Source organism: Fulmarus glacialis, unplaced genomic scaffold, assembly GCF_000690835.1.
Source record: "Fulmarus glacialis isolate BGI_N327 unplaced genomic scaffold, ASM69083v1 scaffold14573, whole genome shotgun sequence".
Taxonomy (NCBI): domain Eukaryota; kingdom Metazoa; phylum Chordata; class Aves; order Procellariiformes; family Procellariidae; genus Fulmarus; species Fulmarus glacialis.
In genome coordinates, this window is record NW_009202434.1 from 42,959 (window position 1) to 66,057 (window position 23,099).

At 42.1% G+C, this 23,099-nt stretch overlaps 1 protein-coding gene across 1 annotated transcript; it reads left to right on the forward strand.

The window, feature by feature from the left end:
• Window positions 1-2,130: 2,130 nt before the first annotated feature.
• KCNJ5 (potassium inwardly-rectifying channel, subfamily J, member 5) lies at window positions 2,131-13,506 on the forward strand. The gene is made up of 2 exons (XM_009574289.1): window positions 2,131-3,073; window positions 13,160-13,506. Exons 1-2 carry the CDS (start codon window positions 2,134-2,136, stop codon window positions 13,504-13,506), a joined length of 1,287 nt encoding a protein of 428 aa, XP_009572584.1. The 5' UTR covers window positions 2,131-2,133.
• The last annotated feature ends 9,593 nt before the right edge of the window (window positions 13,507-23,099 follow it).

Genomic DNA, 23,099 nt, shown 5'->3' on the forward strand with positions numbered 1-23,099 from the left:
TGGCATATGCTTTCACATGTTGTGAAGTGAGAGTCAATATGTACCCTTATAATTTGACAGCATCTAGCAGACACTTTGCACGCATGTAAATTGCCACACACCATAAGGCAGCAGAGAGCCAGACCAATGGTCCAGGAGATTTGAATTTGCAACAAGTAGTAGAAAATGGCTGACGATATACCTAAATATACCATGAGCCAGCTCTCAGGAGTCCTACCTTCAGAAGCGAGAGAAATAGAGGTAGGGATTAATATTCTGCCAAAATCCTTGGTGTTGCTGTTTGAGGAAGGGAACAGCACAGTGCCGGGGTTATCTATCCCACGTCCAAGATCATATGCAGTGTGGGTAGCAGACCTGATTCCTCCTAACTTACCATCCCAGCGTCATTAATCTCTATTATTTACCCCATCCTGTTGCTGAACTGGCTCAGCCCTGGCCCAAACCCTTCAAACCAGGCAAATTCGCCAGCACAAAGAAGCTTTGGGACTGTGCTGTGGACAGATGGCTGGGCTCCCTAGTGAACAGAGCCAGCGGGTATGGTTCCAGCAACAGGCTCTGGCTGCTTCATTGGAGTAATGATTGATGGTGACTTATACAAGGGCTAAGAGTAATTCTTTGCTGTTAACCAGACTTGGCTACAGCAGAATGGAAGTGGAAATTTGTTGCTTCATTTATTCATCCTGCCTCTGCTTCCTTCCCGCCCACCCTTTGTGCTTCTTAATACCGAAAAGATGAAGCTACTTTGCTCAATCTTAAAATTGTCTTTCCCAAGATACTCTTAATTGTATCTCTACACCTTTTCTCATTCACAGACGCATAAGAAGATTAAAGATAGAGGGAGCAGTAATAGATTTAGTTAGTTTTTAATAGGATTTGCAGAGGACAATGCAGAGAATGTACGCCATAGAGAATAGTGCTACTCTATCTTTGATATCCCTAAGGCTTCTTAGGTAGTCTTTCACAGAGATTTTGTCTGTGTCCTGCATTCAGAGTCAAGACTCTCATTTTTCAATACAGCATGTGTGGTTTTTTTTTTAAAGGAGTATCGAATCATCTCGGTAAACAGGTTGTTACATTATAACCTGCAAAAATCATTGCAGCCATCGTTTTGTATTATTTATTTGTATCTTGTTAAGCATAGTTTTGCATGTCAACAGTGGGCTTTTTAATAGCTGTCTGTTACGTTTCCAAGTGTCTGGTGGTTTTGTCTAATATCAGATGAAGTAAAGGGGTGGGTTCTGATATATCTGATTAACAGTAAGCCTGGATTCATCACACCTTCAGACATGTAATTCAAGATGCTACATTAAATGCCTATTTCACATTTGGAGCCCAGGCTCCCCAGAATAATTTGCGAAAGGGGGGGGTACTTCCAGAAGGTGATTCAGCACTCCTGAAATCTGAATTATCCCTGGAGGTGCCTTTCTCTGCTGACTGTAAGGGAAACCTTCAGGCATAATTTAGACTTATGTGAGATTTAGGTAGACAGTGGTGCTCAGTGTTTTCTATTAATTTCTAAGGTTTCTCTTGGTATGCACCCAAAACCTGAGGCATCAAAAAACTCCAGTCCCTCTTGAAAATATACGTTGATGTTGCTTTACTTTGCTCCTAGTTGTGATCTCAAGCAAATTTTGGGTGTAAAAAAATCTGAGGACCAAAAAAAAAACCCAAACCAAAAAACTGTAACAGGGTTTACCTATTTCATGGCTCCCAGACCATGCCCATCACCATATTTTCTGAGATTCCAGTAGTGCATTAAGTAAAGTGACTGGCAGCTGGTTCATGTTTGAAGAGACTGTGTATTATGAATCAGTATTTAACATCCAGTTCAATACAGCATTATATTTAGCAAGTGGCTGTTGTGAGAGGCGTACGGAAGCCTTTCAAAGTGTTTCCCAAAACAATACTAGGAGGAAAGACATGGCCCTAGAGAAAAGCTTTCCTGATGTAGAATCAGCCTGTATCCAGCCCTGTACCAGCATGGGACAAAGTTTGTCAGTGTAGCATTAATATTTGCAATGTTTGTTATCCTGGTCTGTTGTGATGGTTCAGAGAGTAAAACGAAATGGCTTTTGTCTCAGCTCTTTTCCTCCTATCTTAAACTTTATTTCTTTGTTCTCCTGCAGCCCAGCCATGGCCGGAGATTCTAGGATCTTCATGAACCAGGACATGGACATTGGAGTTACATCCAGAGAGCCTAAGAAGATTCCCAAACAGGCTCGAGATGATGTCCCCATTGCCACTGACAGAACCCGCCTCATATCAGCAGAAGGTAAGAAGCCACGTCAGCGTTACATGGAGAAAAGTGGCAAGTGCAATGTGCACCATGGAAACGTCCAAGAAACCTATCGATACCTTAGTGACCTCTTCACTACACTGGTGGACCTCAAGTGGCGCTTTAATCTTCTTGTCTTCACTATGGTCTATACCATCACTTGGTTGTTTTTTGGGTTCATATGGTGGCTCATTGCCTATATCCGGGGAGACCTGGACCATCTTGAAGATGAGAACTGGATCCCCTGTGTTGAAAATCTCAGTGGATTTGTTTCTGCATTTCTGTTTTCTATCGAGACTGAGACAACAATTGGGTATGGCTATAGGGTGATAACGGAGAAGTGCCCCGAAGGCATCATACTGCTCCTGATCCAGGCTATTCTGGGCTCCATTGTCAATGCGTTCATGGTGGGATGCATGTTTGTCAAGATCAGCCAACCAAAGAAGAGGGCTGAAACCCTCATGTTTTCCAACAACGCAGTGATTTCCATGAGGGATGAGAAGCTCTGTCTCATGTTCCGGGTTGGAGATCTCCGCAATTCCCACATTGTCGAGGCTTCCATTAGAGCCAAACTGATTAAGTCCAAACAGACCAAAGAAGGAGAGTTTATCCCCTTGAACCAAACGGACATCAACGTGGGATTTGACACTGGAGACGACAGATTGTTTCTGGTGTCACCTCTTATCATCTCGCATGAAATCAATGAGAAAAGCCCCTTCTGGGAGATGTCCCGCACCCAACTGGAGAAGGAGGAGTTTGAAATTGTGGTCATCCTGGAAGGAATGGTGGAAGCAACAGGTAAGGACTTGTCAAAAATCAGTCACAATTTTGAGGGGGGAAGGGGAAAAATGGAGTGCAGTTTGGCATTAAGATTTTACTGTCAGTGTCACCTGGACTGAGAACATGTTGGGATTTGTCCTTGTCTAGTGACTGATTCAGGTGGGATATTGTGGTCTGAGATAACTAGCAATTAAAAGATGGGTCCTTTAGCTCATGTTGTAGTGTTTCACACTCTTTATAAGTCTGGGACTCAGGCGAAGGGGTTAGTCGAGAAGCTGTCCATAATCACTTAGAACTGATCCATGGGAAAAAAGGGATGGACTAAAGGAATTCATGAGGTCTCTTGTGGTCCTGTTTCCTGTGATCAAAATTCATGGCACAAACCTTTTTCCGTTTCTCCTCTGTATTAAAAATTGGCTGTAACTGTGCTATTTTAGGTATTGCTGTGGTGTTGGTTTTTAATGGAGGCTATGAAGGAAGTGCCCAAGTATTACTATATCCCATAAAACAGCATGTGCTGAAACTGAATGACTTGCACGTGATGCAGGACATATATTTTCAAAAGGAGCTCAAAGAGGAAAAATACAGAAACTGCTTTTGTGACTCTTGCAACCTAGCAGCTGTTTAACAGCTTAAAACAGTGCTGTGTAATGGGTGGATTAGGAGATACACTCAGCTGATTCCCAATTTCCTCCTATGGGTGTATTTGTGGCAGGCGATGAAAGAAGTCCGCGTCTATATATAATAAATCTGGAAAAGTTGTGTGCCTCAGCCTTCCAAAGTGTAGAAAAGGGAGGTGGCAGTGTGCCTCTCAAGCTGAGCGGATGGATGGCCACAAAGACCTCCAGGCTCCTTTCCACAGGTGGGGTGCTGTGTATCTCCTAGGGGTCTGGCTGGGGAAGAGGATGCTTTTTCTCTGGAGTCTCACCTAAAAGACATGGCACCATGGGGTCATTTTACCACTTGCAGCCAATTCATTTATTCTAGGCTTTGAGGAGGAGCTGGCAGGCTCTGTCGGCTGTGCTGCTAGCACCGCAAGTGTGTTTAAGCACCCAGAGATGCTGACGCTCCCTTCGGGCAGGCTTTCTGAGTCTGGGGTTGGCAGCATGCCTGGTGGCATCAGGGCCTTTAAGAGGAATGGGGCTACAGGCAGCACTGAGGAGAGAATTGCTATCTAGAGATGTGGAAACAGAGAGAGAGTCAGAGATGCAAAAAAGCTTTTGTAAGTAGTTTTGCCCTTTGGTGTTTAAGGATTTTAGTTATGAGATGGTACTGTGAACCCAAGGTTTTTTTGTTGGTGGTGGTTGGATTTTTTTTCCATCTTGATGAGGCATGGGTTCTCTCTGAAACACTAGCAAGGGTTTTCAGCTTGATATGAGTACTCAGTGGTATCAGCACCCTGTCTCACAGATTCTGGCCCTTGCTTACTATTAATATTGTTCCCATCTTGACATTTGTCCTTGTTAGTCTCCTAAGAGCCAGATGTAAGGGGAAATAGTCTCTCAAATTCCTGCATGCCAGACCTTTGCCCTTACAGGCAGCTCTCTAGAGAGCTAATTCAGTTTCCCAGTATCACCCTTTAGTCGTTAGGTGAATAGCAATAGCTGACTTTTCCAAACAGGGCTAATGGGAGGTTATGTATAGATTGCACTGTACCTAGATTGGAGTACTGTATTGTAGAAGTGGAATTCATTTGGCATTACTAAGCAAATATTCTTTCCCAGCAGAGTATTGTAGAGATGTGGCAAAATAAGGGGTGGGTGGAAAAGACTGTCAAAGGCAAAGATTTGTAATGGAAGCTTATTTTGTAGCCTAAACATTTACTAGATGCTAGAACCTCCTCATCTGAGCATGGAATGCAGTTCCTTGTTTGTCCAAAGCCTCTTTCCTCGTCACACAGTGACTGTCAAATTCTGTTTGAACAGCTACTGCACTGCCGCCTTCTTATGAAAGCTCAGCCTCTGCTAGATATGTATGAGAGGAAGTCATTATCAATAACAACCTCAAAATTAAAAGCATGGCATAGGAGTAATACTGTTTTACAAATGGGCTCCTCTCCCAGAGGGATTGTACAGGCCAGTGTGTAATGATATTAAGGAGCATACATTTGTGGAAATGAATTATTCTGGTCTCAGAAGACAGGCTGTGAAATTCCAAAATTGGAGCTAGAAGAGCCGGTTTGCATTGAACTTAGAGCAGAGTGGACCTCAGACGATGTCGTTATCTGATTCAGAGGCTGAGATGGTTTTCTGAGTGACATATGGTAGCTGGGGGGGTGTGATATTTTGCCACAATGAGAGTGGCTTGCAGAAGCACCGTGTTTGTGCTTTCCTGCTTTGTCCTCACACTTTGTAATATTGATAAAGCAGTTTGGGGGATATTAATCCCTACCTCCATACCTTAAAATTTGCTCCAAGCAAATTCTTCAGGTTCTTTCTTTCCTATCGTATTGTTCAAGTCCCATCTGCTTTTGGGAATGGTATCATTTACTTGCAGCGTGACTTCTGTTAAATCATGACACTGTTACAACCTGGTCAGGTTCAGGGCAGTATAAAAATGCAACAGACCATTTGTTCCCTTAGTAACCCCTATGAAAAATTAGGAACCACCATCACAGTGTTCAGAGGTACAACTGGTCAGCATATATAGCTCTGTTCATGGTGCACAAGAGGCAAGCGAATCCTGCAATGCCGTCTCAGAGCTGGCTCAGCTCTGCAGTTGTTGTCAGGAGTAAAAATTAATGGAAACTCATTCCATCTTTACAGACCACAGCAAATCATACCGTGAATGTGTCCTGCACTGGTGGGGAAAAGACAGCTATATTTTTTCATAAGGTATTTTGAAAGCAGGTCAAAATGGCGATTGTTAACGTACAAATGACTGAAGTGTAATGTCTAAAGTGAAATTACGCTAAAGTGTAATGTCTTGACTAACAGCGTGAATATTTTTCACTGAAGATTTGGGACAACAATTTTATAACTATTTCCAATAGCTTTAACCAACCACATACATATCACAAACGTAATGTATTGTCTCCTCTCAAACAAGTAATTCTTCTCACTGACATTTAAGTTTAATTCTGATCCAGTGGAAGGCAAAAGATGGTAAATAGTTTCAAATGAAAAGTATAGAACAAATTCTGAAGAGTTGAAACACTTCAAGTCATTGCTTTTTTTACAAAATGAAACATTGTGGTTTAAAACAATGTTTTTGTTTTCAAGTTGACTTGAATTTCCTAAACACTTCAAGTTGTTTTATTTACAAAGTGCAACATCGTGTTTTAAAACCATGTTTTTGTTTTCAAGTTGACTTGAAGTTTTAAAAGGGTAAGTAACAACACACTGAAGAATAGCAACACACAAGAAACTTACCAGCCAGCTTAAAATGCAATGTTTTTATTTTGCCAAAAAAGAAAATAAACATTGTATTATTCTAGTGAGAGCTCTCCAGAGACCCACAGCTATTCTGCTAACTAACCCATGAAGCCAGCTGCAGCAGAAAGCCCACAACAGGCGTCTTTCCAATCAGTATTTTAGCCTGGTTGAGGTACTGTGACTCCACAAGGGGTTAAAAAATGCCAAAGGGAAACTAAGTTTCTGGGCAGATCTGTTGTGATCATTGTGGAGTGAAATGACCACTGTAAAGACAAAATCAATATAGGTGACAAGTGTTCTGACTTCCAGTGCTGCTTCATGGGCATCTTGAAAGCAGCAGCATCACTCACAGTGCCTACTTAATGAATTGGTCACAGAGATTACTTTAGGGAATTAATTCTCTCTTGCGTTATCTGAAAGGGATGCTTGTCAGGATCAGCTGGCCCAAATTTGACCTGCAATAAAAGGGAAGAAAGTGAAGATGGAAAATCTGTTTGCAAAGGGAATATATTTTTGCTTTCACTGCCTTTCAGTTAACCAAAACCTGGTTTATCAGTAGCTGTCCTGCAAACCTCATTCTTTATCTACAGTGTCCAGCATTGCTATTGTCTGGGCATAGAGATAGCAGTGCTTGTTACCTCACTCTTGGTTCTTACTGGTTTTCACTACCTCTTTTTCCCGCCACCATTAAATAAGCCACAAGAGACAGTCCAGGTGCCTGATTAGTCCAGTCACTAAATGAAGTTTTAGCAAACTCTTAGGAAAGGATAGGCGTGTGTATTTCTGGCTTAGAGTCTGCGTGATAAAAAGTGGTTTAATGATTAGAAGTAATTTACCTCATCCCATCCCTGTAAGAGTGTAGGCAAACAGCAGCTTTTTTGCACCTCAATTTATCCACCTTTACAGAAGACATAGTAAAATTTCCTGGCTGTAAATATAGGACAAAAAGAAGTAGCCACGACATAAGATATCCTGAAATTAATCATGATTTTTATGGGAGAACAAAGGAAGGGTGAAATTACTAAATGGAGTTTTCATGCATTCATCATCTGGTTTGGGTTGTTGTGTAGGTTTGGTTTGCATTTTGCGTGTGAGTGAGTTTTCTTTTCTGCAAGAAGGACCTTGCAGAACTGTTACAGAAACTGCTTATATAATTATAGGGAAGAGAAAGATGTCTCAAGTCATTCTTTTCATGAGCTGAATTGTCCTCCAGATGTGGATGTTGGCAAGCTAGTCATCGTAGGTGCCTCTGTGGTCACTATAAATACCTTTGTGAGGGGTCCAAAGTTACGTGGTGTGAGCTTGGTGCTCAGGTTCTGCCTGGTAGAGACGTGGCAATTGAATCCAAGATCTTTAAATCATAAGGTACTCCCTCCCCCCCCCCCCCCCCCCATTTCCAGTGCCTACGAGCTTTCGCATGCCCGGAGAGTATTCAGATAAATTAAAATCCTATTACTCTCCTCCAGCATAAAAATCAAAGTGAATCAAGCCCAGATATGTCCTCCTCTAAAGGAGACAAGCACAAATAATTGGAGGACCATGCTCCTACCTTCTAATACTCCTTTTCAAGTTGGAGGAATATTGACTTTTTGGAGGTTACAGTGTTCTTTGGTCTAATTAACGCAAAGGGAGTAAGAAATTTTATAACTATCCAAATGCTGATGCTAATCTAAAGACATGTATTGCTTAATTAGACTTACATCAGTCTGCCACTATACCTCTGAGTCCATCAGTTCTTTCTCTGTACTCTTGTAGCGTAGGTGGAGCTCAGCTGAAGGAGTGGAGTATGTCTTATGCAGCTTTATGTGCATGCAGTACAAGGGAAAAAGTCACCCTGCATACAATAGTGCATGAAAACAAGGCCAGAGAAGTGAAATCACTTCTAGCGATATCTGTGTCTGAACTGCAGAGAAAGCCTAGCAAATATGACCAACATACAGTCAGCATCCCCATGACATTTTGCCAGCAGATAATCACTGAGCTCTGTGGCATTTAAATGAGGAGAGTTAATTTTAGGCTGATGAAAAACGTTGTCTTGACAGCCCCAGGGGATGGGATATCTCCACCCACTGAGAAAGGCCAGACCGTGTAGCAGTACTGAAAGATTCAACTATACTGTTGATGTGATCAAATTGAAGCCTGTGGCAATTTCTTGGGTTGGTAGATCATGCTTTGTGGTCCCCTTGTCCTCTCCCGTTAAACTGCCAGTAAAGGTACTGGCTATGACGGTATGTCTGATGAAAATATGCATCCTCCAACAGTTGGAGAGAGACTGCTGGTTCATCTCTGGATAACCCAACAGCTGCAAATGCACTCAGATTTGGCCTGTAATAACGAAGTTTGATTTTAACTGGCAACCTAAGGGTATACAAGACCTGGAAATCAGGAGCAATCTCCACTTTTCCTAGCAGTGTGGCACAGCCAGAAGCATCTGCTCCAGTTGCATAATCAGTGGCACTGCAAGCAGTGAAACGTTCTGAAATCTGCAACTCCCATTGAGTACGCTGCAGAAAAAACAGGCTCCTTACTGAGCGAGCAGTCAAATAACCGCTTTTTGTCAGCACGTATTAACGTTCCTTTGTCTTTGATGAAATGTGAGCCGCTTGATCCCAACTGATTTTGATGACAGAAAAGTGCCTTACTGGTAGAGTTCCCTGACACCTATTTTACGCACCAGTCTTTCCTCAGTGACTCTCTCTGTTCTCAAATGTAATGAAACACCCCATTTAATGCACATAGCAATATATTTTGTATCTTTTCATCTACTGGAAGACAGAAACGAGACGTTTAGGAAGGCATCTATGGCCGCCTTAAACAGGAACATGCACAAACTCTGTTATTGATCTGTGATGTAGTGACTCCAGCCAACAGACAAAAAATGCGCTTCTTAGGATTCTGCTATAATGAAATTATCGTTAAAACTCTATGAAATGTTTATTGCAGAACTTGAAACCAGGAGACAGTCCTCTGGTCTCCAGCTTTCTAAAAAGCCTGGAACTGGTTCCAGCTTTACTGAAAACTTGGTGCATCTGCTTATAACTTTGTACAAACTTTTTTCTGGTTTCAATTAAAATTGAGTTTTGTTTGCAACTGAAAGCTAAGCTGCTGAATTAAGAGATGAAAAAGCTGTAACTAAAACTTGAAAGCTGAAGATTTCACATATCATTTCACATTTTCCACAACTGACAGGTTGTACAAATTTATATTAAACATACTTTTTTATTTTTTCAACCAGATTGTTTAGGAGAAAATTAAACTTCTAATGGTCTTACTATCCTGAAAATATGATACACTTGAAAAATAAAAATCTCTATGACTTCATTTTTAAATAAGTTTTGAAGCACATCTACTTAGACTGACAAAGGGGAAATGAGGATATTCTTTTAGCATGAAGCTTATTTAAATGAAATGCCCAAGTCACCAAATACCACTTCTCTATAACTATACAAAATATCTGTACCATTTAAACCGAAAATGTGTAGTTATATCTACTTTAAGAAAAGGATTAACAGCCTTTATCAGGGCCATAAAATCTATGATTATTTTTGCAAGAAATTCTGAGAGTTTGAAATGTCCCTGGATTTCTTGTGCTCTCCGAAATGTCAGTGCTTCAGGGTTGCACAAGGCAGTGCCTCTGCACTGAAGTAGAACAGCAGTGGCAAAGTTGGTGTGGTACTTGATGGACAGGAGCATAATGATTCACTACACCCAAGATGTCCCATGGACTTGGATAAGCAAGGCTTATGAAATGAAACTGCTCATTTTTGCAGAGACCCCACAGCCATGTATGAAAGATGTTAGTTTAGCGGATTACTCCACCCCACTGCAAGCTGAAACTTAAGATACTCAGAGCACAGAGGGCACAATGCACATTGTATGCAACTGGAAAGTGGCTGCATGCATGGGCTCTTAAGTAAGGTTTACTGTTTCCACACCTCTTCTGTCATCTTTTTGCAGTTACAGAGGCAATAATTAGCTAGGGACATTACAGATGCATTAATTAACCAGGCTGGAGAGCACAGGGCAGCCTGCAAAGCAGGCACTTAATGGAATTTGAAGCAGAGACAATGCTGCTGTTTACTGGGTAATGTAGGAGTTGTCAAGCAGTATGTCCCCACGCAATTAAAACACCACTGCACATGTGCTAAAAAGGAATATTTGAATGGGATTGTGGAGCAATTACAAGTTGTCTTCTTGTGCTGGCTCTGCGTACCCCTGGGGTTACAGAAAGCAGCTACTGCAGGAAGCTGGCAGTGTGCAGTATTTGGTCGCTGAAAGCTTTCTATTGTTCCGTCCTTAATTGAATACTTACAGCAGGAGATCACTATGATTGTGTCTCTGGAGTTCAGGTTCATTGTCAGGTACTCCCCCCAGGGAAGGAGCTATTTCAGGCCCTGATTATAAGGCAGGAGTTCCCTTGGGATGCTTCAGGCCCCCACATTTAGCAGGGACGCCCTATCTTGGCCTTGGGGACAGCTCCATGGTACCTTTTTGCAGCACTTGGAAAGCCAGGATAAGAATCAGCCAGTTCATTCACAGGACCTAATCCCGTGAGCCTGAGTGGTCTCCTCTTCTGCTCTCTTTGCTGGGCTTTGAAAGCGCTCGCAGCTTGGAGGAGGCACTTGAAGGCCTTTGTGATTTCTGGTGCAAAACCTGCTCTGTCTAAAGGAAAAAGGGCTAGTTTATTTTAACTGTCTCCTTACCATTCACGCACATGCTGCTGGTTGTCTAGCATTCTGCCCTCCAGCATGAGGGAGCATCAGAAAATGGGATTAGCCCTGCATTACTGACCCTCAAAACAGCCTGTAATAAAAGCCCTTGCCCAGGGAGGTCAACAGTGTGATTGTCAGTGACACAGCTCTCCTGAGAAAAACTGTAGCAGAAGTTAGCAGGACTCCATGAGCTGCCTGCGTGTTGAGCTGCTCTTTGCTAGCTGATACAAGGGAGTCTTCACCTCCAGGATTGAGGAGTCCAGGGGAGGTGATGCTGCGCATTGTAGCATCACCTGAAGCATATAGTCAGGAGTGGTCTCCATGCTGTTTTTTTTACTTGTGAAGCAAGTTTCCTGAGAAGGTGCTGTACCTCAGTAGAGCCTTTCCTTAAGGCAAAAACACTTGGGGTAATTTTCATAGCAGCCTCTGCATTTCCTGGTTCCTTCCGGACCAGAAAGCAGACACGCTAGAACACTATGACTAACTCTACTTGTTGTTCCTGCCCAGAAGCAAGTACTCCTGCAGATCTTCCTGGGGGGAAAAATTGGCTTTCCAGTCTGCAAAACAAAACTGGAAATTTCTCAAAGTGTTGCATGTGTCACTGTCCCTCTTTTTCCCCTTTCAAGAACCAAAAGCGACTATATACTCCTGGCCTGATAGCTTTAAGCTAAGGAAAGCAGTAAGAGATAAGTAAAGCTTTCCAGGGAACTTGTTTGTGTGGGTGTCTTCTAATGGACTGTAGCAATTATGAGAACAAAATACTCGTCTTTTCGCAAAGGTGCGTTTTTGTCTTTTTTTTTTGAAGAAAGGATTTTTCTGATTACTCTGAGATTTCAGTCACTTAGTTGAGCTCATGTGGTGAGAATACATGATATGCTCTTTCCTGAAGCATCTGACACTGATATTTTTCCCCCTATGCATTGCTTTAGATTTCTGTTTGTGTACTTTGGGCTGCAGGAGTTAGACTTGGAAGCATTGGTCAGGAACTGGATCAAGTACATGTTTTGAATGTATTCCAGTCAGGCCTATCTCTCATCCTCCAAAAGAGAACAGTGGGAGGCCTTTGTGAGGTCAGGTTTTCCAGATTTCACCAGAATTAATTCCAAAATCATAACATCATTAGGACAAACAGAAGACAAATATTTGGAAGAGAAGTCGGCCTTGACATTGGCAGGTGATTCCAAGAGAATTTGTTCTTTGCAGTTAGGCCAATGCTGAATGCTTATCCCTGCTCTGCAAAGCTTCTCTTTAAACTTTTTCAAAGTAAGTAAATAAACTCTGATCCTTGGGGCTGAGAAGCAGCTTGACAAAAATCAGTTTCATACTGCCCACTGTTCATTCAATCCAAAATCCATTAATACATGGAATTCAGTATGCTTATGAGCTTGACTGTGTGGTGTTGTGGGTTTTGGTTCTGCCAACCCAATACAGTTGGATTGAACCCTCCAGAGGTATTTAAAAGCCCGCTTGCCATATAAATCACTAGGAGTTGTGGCCCCCTCCACCTTCCAGGCTATACGACTTGATGTCTTAACCTAAGTGCAGGAGGGAACTGCTGATACTGCTGTAGATGAAGAGGGGTGGGGTCAGACACAGTGGGAGTGCAGAGCTCATTCTACTTAGGGGCTGTGTGGGTCAGGATTTGAGGTGCATTGGCAGGGTTGGATGTCTTTCTAGCACGATTCACCAGAAGCGCTGTTAGTATCAGCCATGCAAGTAACGCCTCAACAGAGAAATGTAAGGACAGAGAGAAGCTGCTTAGTGGTACCAGACTTCAAACCCATAAGCACAAGGTTCAGGAAACAGCCTGAAGATGCGGCGATGAATCCATCCCTTTTCCTTTGAGTGCTCAGCTTTTTCATGATAGAGGCTTTTGTGAGGCTTATTAAGCGAAGACCTTTTCTGTGTCCCAGAGCAATCAGGTATGGAGATAACATGAAAGTGCTTTTAAGTGAAAGAAGTGATTGGGTGAGCATGTAAGGAAGCTTTGCATTTAACATCCCTCTGTTTCTACCCAGGGATGACTTGCCAGGCTCGCAGCTCCTACATGGACACCGAGGTGCTGTGGGGACATCGCTTCACTCCTGTCCTCACCCTGGAGAAGGATTTTTATGAAGTCGACTATAATAGCTTCCACAGCACGTATGAGACCAACACTCCCGTGTGCTGTGCCAAAGAGCTGGCCGAGTCTCGCCGGGAAGGCCAGCTCCTCAGCCACCTCTCCAGTGCCACCCTCCTGAGCGGAGGCAGAGAAGCAGAGACAGCAAAAGGGGAAGAAGAAGAAGAGGAAGAAGGCAGGGAGCCAGCAGGATTGAATGGAGCCAACGGGACAGCAGGAGAGGTGAAAGAAGATGTGCCTGTATAACACAGGAACTGCTGGACAGTAGATACCCACATACACTTACTGGGAGACTGTGGCCTGGCAAGTCAGGAATTGACTGGGAGTCAGAGAGCTGAGGTTTATGTCCAGATCTCTGCTGCCTGCTGCTTGGTCCTGGCGAGTCACTGCACAGCACTGTGCCTCAGTTTCCCTCCACTTTTATCTGTACAGTGAGGTTCTGAGCTTTGCACTTGTTTGCAAAGCATTTTGATCTCTATGGACAAGGCTCACTAAATATGATCACTGTTAAAATTCAAATTCTCACCACTGGTTGTTTCAAAAGATGTTCATTGGATGTTCAGAACTCTTCCCCCTTGAGAGGGTGTTTAAAAAGTAAAAGTCCAGAATGTCCCATCTCAGTATGAAGAATGTGGTTTCATACTTTCACTTAATTTGTGAGTCAATGTATTGTAGACATTGTTACTGCTAAATTAAAAGAAGAGGAAAAAAGTCTGTCTGGTATGTGGTGAAGTGTTTTGCCTTCATGAATTTTACGAATACATTTTAGCGTTTTCTTCCAGGATCACAGTCGTCGTGATTTATTTCCTGCAAAATGTCTGATATTAACAGGACAACTTTCCCTGCAAACCTTTAGCATGTTTATCCAATATTTTTGACTGTCTTCTCAAACTGAAGCGCTATCTTTGTGTACTCTTTTCATGGAATCTCTGACACATTTCATAGGCTGTCCACAGTCAGAGAAAGTTTAGATCTTACCCTAGTGAAGGTTTTTTTCTGGCCTGGATGTCCCAGTTTCAGTTCTGGTTGATGATTTAAAACAAAGTAAGTAGCCATCTGGGAGTTTGAAATGTTCTGGAATTTCAGACGGAGTCCCTGGAGTAGGTAGACCGGGTAAGTAACAGTTTGCAAAATTCTCTGCTCTTCTGTAAAGTGCGTATTTAAAAGTAAAGGTTTAGATGCTGATGTTCCTATAGCTAATGGGAACACGCACTGACATAACTGAAGCCATCTGGTCAGGCTAGTGCAAGCACGTTAGTTAGTGTTCAAGATCAGGATCAGTTCCCCACTTCTGTCAGTAGCAAGCAATAACATCTCTGGGGGTCTAATGCTAACCTGCCAGTAACTTCAAGTGTTTAAGGCATGCTTTGTCCTGCAGCTCAATTAAGATTGCTATTCCTGTGAAGCACCAAACTGAGTTAACAATTTCGGTCTTTACAAAGAGGTAAGCATAGAACCATACTTCCCCAGAGAGGATGGTCATGTCCAGAAAAGGGGATGAAGAAAACTAGTCTGTGAGATGAAAAATTTCCACGAATTTGAACAACACAGAAAAAAAATGGCCTTGTTGGGGAAAATCTCTTCCCTTACCCCCCAAAATTTGGTGCAAAAAATAAGATACCTGCAGAATTAGTTCTTTATCAAAATGGAATGAAGAATATATAATATGCAAGAGTTATTTTCCATATAGGAAGGACTGTATGTATATCTATGAAATAAATATTCATTGTAGTAGGGATGGACTGAGTGCACACTAGGGATCTTAAATATGGTTTTGCCTCTTGATACTAATACAAAGACAAGATAAACTGGAAATAGAAAGCAATGGTCTTACCAACATGTAAACAAAGAGGACAATACTATCTATAGGGGTCAGAGATACTATTTAATTAGACACCTAATGTTATAATGTAGATAAAAGAGAAATTTGTATTTCTTTCTGAGGGGGGTGGAAAACCAAATGTGACATGACTCTTGTACTGAACACCATGTTAAGAGCCAGCGGTCAGCTTGGCCTCCGGGATATAGGAATTACCATTATGTTATACAGTAAGTTTCAAAGTGAAGTAACTTCATTTGAAATGCTCGTCAGTTCTCGAAAGCATCTTGCAGACTTGGAGAGAGTAGTATTTTTCAAAAAGGTCTCACTTTAGGTTTTCTGCTCAGCTTCCTCTTTTTCCATATGAAGCCTCAGAGGAACAGAGGGAAGAAAACAGGGAGAAAAATGGGAGAAGTTTCTTAGAAGGGTTTGTTCTTTTTCTGAGACTCTCACTTCTCACCCTTCCTCTGCAAAATAATTATATGTCAAAATTATTTTTCAGGATTTTTTTATTCTGTAGCTGAAGTGAACTCCTAATGTAGGGGGGATAGTAATGGAAAGTAAAACTGTAACTGATCAGCGCAAGTCAGAGGCAATTTCAGCCCTCGGAGAGATGTTATATAGGCTCTACCCAACGACCTGACTTGCCCAGCTCAATTCAACATGAGGGAGGGCTCGCTGGGTCTCTTCTGTGATGCCAGAGAATAGAGAGCTTGGAAAACGGCACTAGATTGCCTCTGCACCTTTCTTCTCCTTCATGGTTGTTACCCTCCAGAGAGAAGCTAGCCACCTTCAAATACCCAAAAAGTTATTTCATCTGCTCATTGCCCTCGAGATTTCATCACACAAAACTGCTCCTTCCTAATACTATCAAGTCTGGGAAATCATATATCCTACATGTTAGGAATTTTTGTTGTTGCACATCAGGTATTGCTAGGAGAATAATTGCTGAATGGTGCGTAGTGGAGCGGGGTGCAAATCTATTACAATGCATGGGAAGTAAGACACAAAGTGTATTTCTCCGCTCTTGAGCAAAGCCCCTAAGCAGCTGTGCGCTCTGTTGGCTTCATAGACTATTTCTGTGTTTGAAATTTGCAAATACGCCTAAGTACCTTGTTGAATCGATGCTTCAAACAGCGCCAGTGTGAGCAGTAGCAAAAGAACTTCCCTGACTTCTGTAGAATAGGAGAAACATCCTCCTGTGTTTTTTAATTAGCTGAGCAGATCTGGAGGAGGATATCCTCCAGAGCTGAATGCACCTTGCATTTGATATATAAAAGGTGGGGAGCCATATTTTCAAGTTGTGTAGCATGGCAATCAGTTACGTGGGTTTTGGTAATGCAATCAAATCGTACGCTTTCCAAAGCATTTCAGGCAGGCCCCAGGCTGTCCTGTGTTCTCCTTTTCCTGAAATGTATCCCAAAGAGAGATTTAATTTAGTGAGCATATTGAACTTTTCTGAAAGCAAGGGAGAGAGCCTCTTCCAGAGTTGTCATCTCTGAAAATTGTATCAGTTTCCGGGCCGTTCCGCAAGCATGTGCAGGACAATAAACCATGGGAATGAAAGCATAATAGACCCACTCTTTGCTGTAATGAACATTTAAATACAAGACTACATCTCGTATGTGAGTTGAAATAGCTCACACCTAGATATGTCCACCCACATAAATATCCAATATATACTATACACTCATCAGCCTCCGTACTTTCAAAAATACTAATACTCCACAAGAAACATTTATAACCTGTAAACACACTATTCATGCATAAATAACCATTCATATTTATATAATGGACCCAGTAAACAAGCTAAAAATACATATTTGAAACATTGAGTAATTACATCTGCCTTATAAATGTATCACTGATAAGCAAAATCCACAACAGTATCCATCCACAATACGTACGCTTGTATAAGTGATGTGTACATAAAATAGCTAGCTCTCCTGCCACACAGACGCCAGTAGCTCTCGGAAGCTGCCCCTATTGTGCGTGTACACAAAGCGTACACTCACGGTTACTCATACCCACGCCCCCACACAAACTTGCATACCTGAATCCTGCATTTTAAAACACCACCTGAGGACTGTATTATTCATCGTGAGTCCACATGCCTTCATACAGACATAAACGTACACATTGTCTTTCCGGCAGGCAAACCTACATATTCAAATGATTTTCCGACACCATACAGCTAAACCCTGCATTGCACAACACAAACACATCGTGTAACCCTTAGCAGTGCAGAGTCATGAAAGTAATTTAATTTCAGGGGTGTGTTTCTGTCCTGCGATCATTAATGAAAGCTTTTGAGCAAACAACAAAAGCTACGTTTTTTGTTCTTTATTTTTCTCCTTGTGACAGGATAGTTGGGAAACACCTTTCTAATGCAGGAGAGTTAATGAGCTGTGAATGGAGGCAGGAAGGGAGAAGTGCTTACAGTAAAGGCTTTGTCATTCTGCTTGATTTTGTTTGAGGGATTGGGGATGGCAGTGGAAGGGAGCCCTGCAAGCCAAGTCATTTTATTCTATCAGTTGCTTTCCTAGGCCTGGCTTTTTAACTGTTCTGTTCTTGTGCAATGTCACTAGTGCTCAGGTATGGCCAAGCTGACCTGTATGCCTTGTATCCTTTTTTCTCTTGTACGAGTTTCCATAATTATGCTTATTAAGACTATTTGTTTTGACTAAAGTATGTTTCTTAGACTGATCTGAAGATATCTAGAGATTAAAAAGCCAGCTCTTTCCTTGGTGGTTGGTTAACCCCCTTGGTTCCAGGGGTTAATCAACGTGACTGTTAGAAATGTACCTTTAGTTTTCATTTTAATTTGCCTGGCTTTAACTTTCACTCATTTCAAGACCTGTCACTCATTTTTTAGGCTTGAATTTACCCCCTCATTGTTTTCTCTCACTTGCTATTATGAATATATTTCCATCAGAAATAGTGGATCATGAAGCTGAGATAAGAGGGAATGTTATTTATGCTCAAGTAATTAATACCCCGTGGTAAGCTCCGTGCATTGCCAGCCGTATCTGCTGCAATATATGAGAGGCATGTTGCCAGAATGTGTTAAGCAGCAGTTTGGTGGATGATGGAGAGGATACTTAATTAGGTTACAGGGAAACTAGGCAGGTTTTCAGTCTGTGCATAAAAGTAGCAGCAGTTTCCATTTCAAGGCTAGTGAAACAGTGATTACTACTGACAGTCTGATTCTGATATTTTGACTACTAGTCAGGACTTCATTTCCAGGGATGCATGGTCATTTAGACGGGTGGGAGAAGCAGGAGGATCCAGCTGTCGGCATTTTGTTATGTGAAGAAGTCAAGTCCAAATTCTGATCTCATTTAGGGAGATCGTTCTCTTTCAGGGAAATGGGGAGATGTTCCAGTGGAGCCCAGGGGGTCCCTCCGCTTTGCCAACACCTAGCAGACCTGAGCTCGGCCCTTAAGTACTAGTGGTTGTGCTTTCAGGGAATGGAGGGGAGGGTTGCATTTTCAGACTTTATTGTGAATAAGAAAATGCATACAAAGGTGGCTTGTGTTGAACAAGAGGTGCTGGTGGAATCACTTCTACTAAAAAGTAAAGCCTAATTCTGCAGTTTTGCTGGAGGAAGTTTGTTACTTGCCTTACAGGACTGTCTAGGCATCCTGCTTAGGCTAGAACCTGGTAGCACAAACATGCAACTGCTTTCCCAAAAAGCATGAAATCTAACTAAAGTCCCACTGAAGTGTGTGTTTCACGTGTGATACAAACCCAACTCTAGAGTGACTTCAGTGATGCCACTGGTTTAGCAAGCACGGAAGGTCACTTGGTGTAGGCACATACAGAATTTAGCTCAGTGGGGTGAGCTGAATGAGTGAAAAAATAGCCTGTTTTAATTAACTCCAGTAAAATCAGGAGTAACTCCTCAGAATTAATGCTATATTTTGGTGGGTTTAGTGGGATCAGAACCAGGACATGAAGTGGTAAAAAGGCTGTAAAGCTTTGCTTTTATTCACAAAGTATTTGAATCATAGTCCCTCTCTAAGTAGAGACAGAGAAGAAAATCAATGACCTTTCCTTACCTGGAAGTAGAAATGAGGTGATCAGTGCAGCATAGTATTATTTCCTACTCTCTAGGTATCTCTTCATCCCTGCAAGAACAAGACTGGCTTTATGCATGTCTGCTGCCATAGGTGTAGCACTCCACTGCAAAAGGCTGAGCCTTTAAATTAACACTCAAATACTGTAAATAACAGTGGGCAAGGAGGAGGGGAAACGCCTTGCCCAAGCCATCTAAATAGGGTTTTGTTTGCCAAAGAAGATGGCAAGAGCTCAGTGTCTCCTGAATGAAGCCATGGTTGGTCTATTCAAAGCAATAGCAGGAGGGACAGTGAGGTGGTTCTAGCTCATGAGGTCCCATCATTACCCGGTGCATGTGGAGTGGCTGTTGGATTTAACTGAGTCTAATTTAATACCAAATAGGGCAAGTTATTTAAGGAAGGGTGATTCAAAATTGAAACAACTCTATTCTTTCAAGCCTCATCTTGTAATTGAAATATTCATAAAGCTCCTCATTCAGCATAAGACCATTGCAGGAATATTTTAAGGATTTCATGCTTTTTGCAGTTACAATGTGCAAATTCAGCAACACTAGCCTGCCTTTTCTGAGTGCAAATGCATCATATTTTTGACCCATCGCTCTTTCAATATATTTTCCCTTAAGGCACTTTTCATCAGATTGAATGAAATTGTGTTTTTATAGTATGCACAAACAGCAGCTAGGTGCTAGGTTGAGAAACCACCGAACTCATTGCCCTGGTAAGTGAAGGCTTTTGGGGTTCACGTAAGAAAAACCTAATCTTAAAATAGGTTCTTTTTTAATTTTACCGTGGTCCTCAAATCCTGCATGGATTTAGAGCTCACAAAACTAAATGCAGATAAAGCCAAAGGTTAATAAAAAATTCTATGAATCTGTGTTTCTATCCCATAGAGGAAGCAAATGCTTCCCGCTTTCTACCTTTGTTACCCAAATATCCAGTAGTGCATACATACCCTTGTGTGCAGCGAACTGAGCAGTGAAACTGCAATGTCTATTCCCATTGCCCAAAAGTGAAAGAAATGCACTATAGGAAATCACAGAAATAGAACAGCCTGTCAGATAAAATACCTGACGAGAATCAGGGTGACAACTCTAACCCTCCATGTTTATGCAGATTTATCACTGAATGAGAAGAAAAACTCACAGTAACAGGAAAATTAATGATGGTAGAAGCTATTCAGTATTCATCCCCCCCCATGTTTGTTCCGGGTTGTTCTATCATGTGTCCGTCATTTTTATGCCAAACAAATGAGCAGTACAATCACTACTGAATTCACGCCCCATCTGCCTCCCGCGCATACGGTAGCAGAGCTCAGCTGTTTCTCTTCCTCCCAGAATAGAAAGAGGAGAGACAGATGCCAGGTGCAGGCAGGCAGAGTCATTGCCTGATGGACCCTTGAAGGAAGGCCATGAGGGGTTCGTCCTTCCCAGAGCGAAACTTCTCTTTGCTGCCAAGCCGAATAAAGAGACAGACCGCATGGCTGAAACGGCAATTGGAAACGGAGAGGGAGTAGAACCAGGATCCCAGATCCTGTGGGGCGGTTGGAACAAGTCCCCAAGTACCTTTCAGTAGCAAAGAAAACAATTTTTTTTTCACATTTCATTTCACAATGTCAGGTTTTATTGGATCATAGCTGTCTTGCTGCCCTGTGCTTCCTCTGCCTGTTTTTTCTACCCATCTGCTTTCAGCCTTCTTGCAGGGAGATTGCAAGCTCCTGGGCACGGGACTGCCCCTGTTGTGTCTGCGGGGTGGCGAGTACAGCGGGGCTGAGTCTTGCAGTTATCCCTGCAACACTCGTACTAGACAATCGTAATAATGAACCGAATGAATAACTGGTCCTAGCTGGTGTAAATGAACAGCTAGCCTAGAACAAAGTGCTGTGCTTCATTATATACAATATTGAAGAAGGCACCATAATTGATGGCTAAGGCAACGGGCTGTGACTCAGAGAACTTGCGTTTTATCCCTGACTTCCACAGACCCCCCCGTGCAATTCTGTGCGAGCCTGTGCTTACACATGTTGCTTTGTTTGTCGTAGCTGTTTAGGCTCCAGTTCAGGAAGGCCCATGAGCATGTCCTGAATTTTAAGCGCATTCATTTTTTGAGTTAGGGCTTTATGACTGCAATTTAATAGAGGCTGGAGCTATTTCTTATTCTGGGTTCATGCAATAAACAGTGGAGTGGGACACTGTCACAGGGCATCGTATAGCCCTTACAAGAAGGGTAGGTCATCTTCCCTGTGATTTCACTCTGATCAGCGTGGTCTCTGATGTGGATAAGAACCAAGCTTGTCCAGGAAAAACTGTGGCCAGATAGGGGGGACCAAATTGGAGGGGAGACTCAAACAAAGGAGAGTGAAGCCGAATGTCAGTCCATGCAATAATACAAACTCTAAGGTGGGACATTTCTGACCTTCAAAACCTGCAGGCCCACATGCTTTTACATGGAGAAGGTGGGGTCTACAAACCAAATCCCCAAGAAAACCAAGAGTTTCCATGGGGCAGCCTGACCGAAGTGGGAATTGCTCTTCATCCCCGTGACTGAGCTGTGTCCCTGCACGGTGCAGTCCGTACAAGGAATGTGCCTTGGTTTGATGGTTGACATGGTGTGTATGTAGTGTTCAGAGTAAGGACAGTTTCTGTACCTGGAATAGTAATTGTTCCATTTACATAAAACATAGTCATTAAATTGCCTGAGCAGTTGTACTCTTCTGATGAGCTCTCCCCCGCCCTAGATCTTGCCTGTTTCAGGCTTTATTTATAGGCTCCCCTGACCTTTTCATTACTCAGAGTCTCTCATGGATCCTGTTCTCTCTATGTTACCACATCAGTTTTTCTTGTCCTGCTTGACATTTAATTTTTATTAACTGTAGTGCAGGTAAAGCTGTTTTTCTTTGTTTTCCACACTGTGTTCTTCTCCTGCTCTCTAGGCAATAGAAACTGTCATTCCAGAAACACAAGGGAGAATTTTCTTTCTTGACATTTTGAGATTTTCCAGCAGGACATGGGAAATTAAAACTGGGTTTAAGGTTAATAATGTCTCCTTGAGCTGATGGGAATTACAGAGTGGGTACATGAAAATGAGCCTCACTGCTGACCTGCAGGGTCTAAGTGTGTTCCTCAGTATCTCGTGAAAACCCTTCTGCACCTCCTACTTCTTGTGTGGCTGGCACGCTTTCCATTTTGTGCAAAAAGTGGGAGCACATGATTAGCCTTTGGGTATGATGGAGAGACACATGTTGAAGTTTTCCAGCCGTGCTTCACATATTTGCCATACCCTTAGATGAGGAATCTCTTGTTGTTACTCATTTAACTGAAAAATTACATTAACTCAAACTATTTTAAGCAGAAAAGCAAGTAAAGGGACTATTCACAACAACAGCCAAAACAGTTAGGAATATTTGTGAGAGACAGATGAAGAAACACTTCCATTTGCTCCTCTCTATTTGGGAGGTTCCTACCAATTAACAGACGCCTTCTTTCACTCAGATCATGTGTTGTCTCCTGTGCTTTACTGGCTAATTAACAAATCCTTGCCTCAAAAAGATAAAATACTCTCCATCTTTTTGGTGATTCACTGTGCATGTTTCACTGTGAAGTGTCTTACATTGAATTTATAGTCTATATTAATCTGTATACAAGCATGTTTATACAAACATTTATTGGAAATAGATACATAGTTCATTTCTGACACTAATGGATGGTAGAGAAGCATAAGCTAATGCCAAATCTCACTAAAATTAAATACTTTAATTCTGTTCAATAGAGCAATTTAATCTCCAAATGCCAGGAGAAAGCATCTCAAAAAAAAAAAAGTTTTCTGTATGAATATGAAGATTGATATAGTCTGTTTGCCAAAATAATGGAATATTTCACATTCCTTTTAGGTGAAAAGTTGAAAATAGATCTCTGAATTTCTCATGGGACAGTGGTATTATTTAC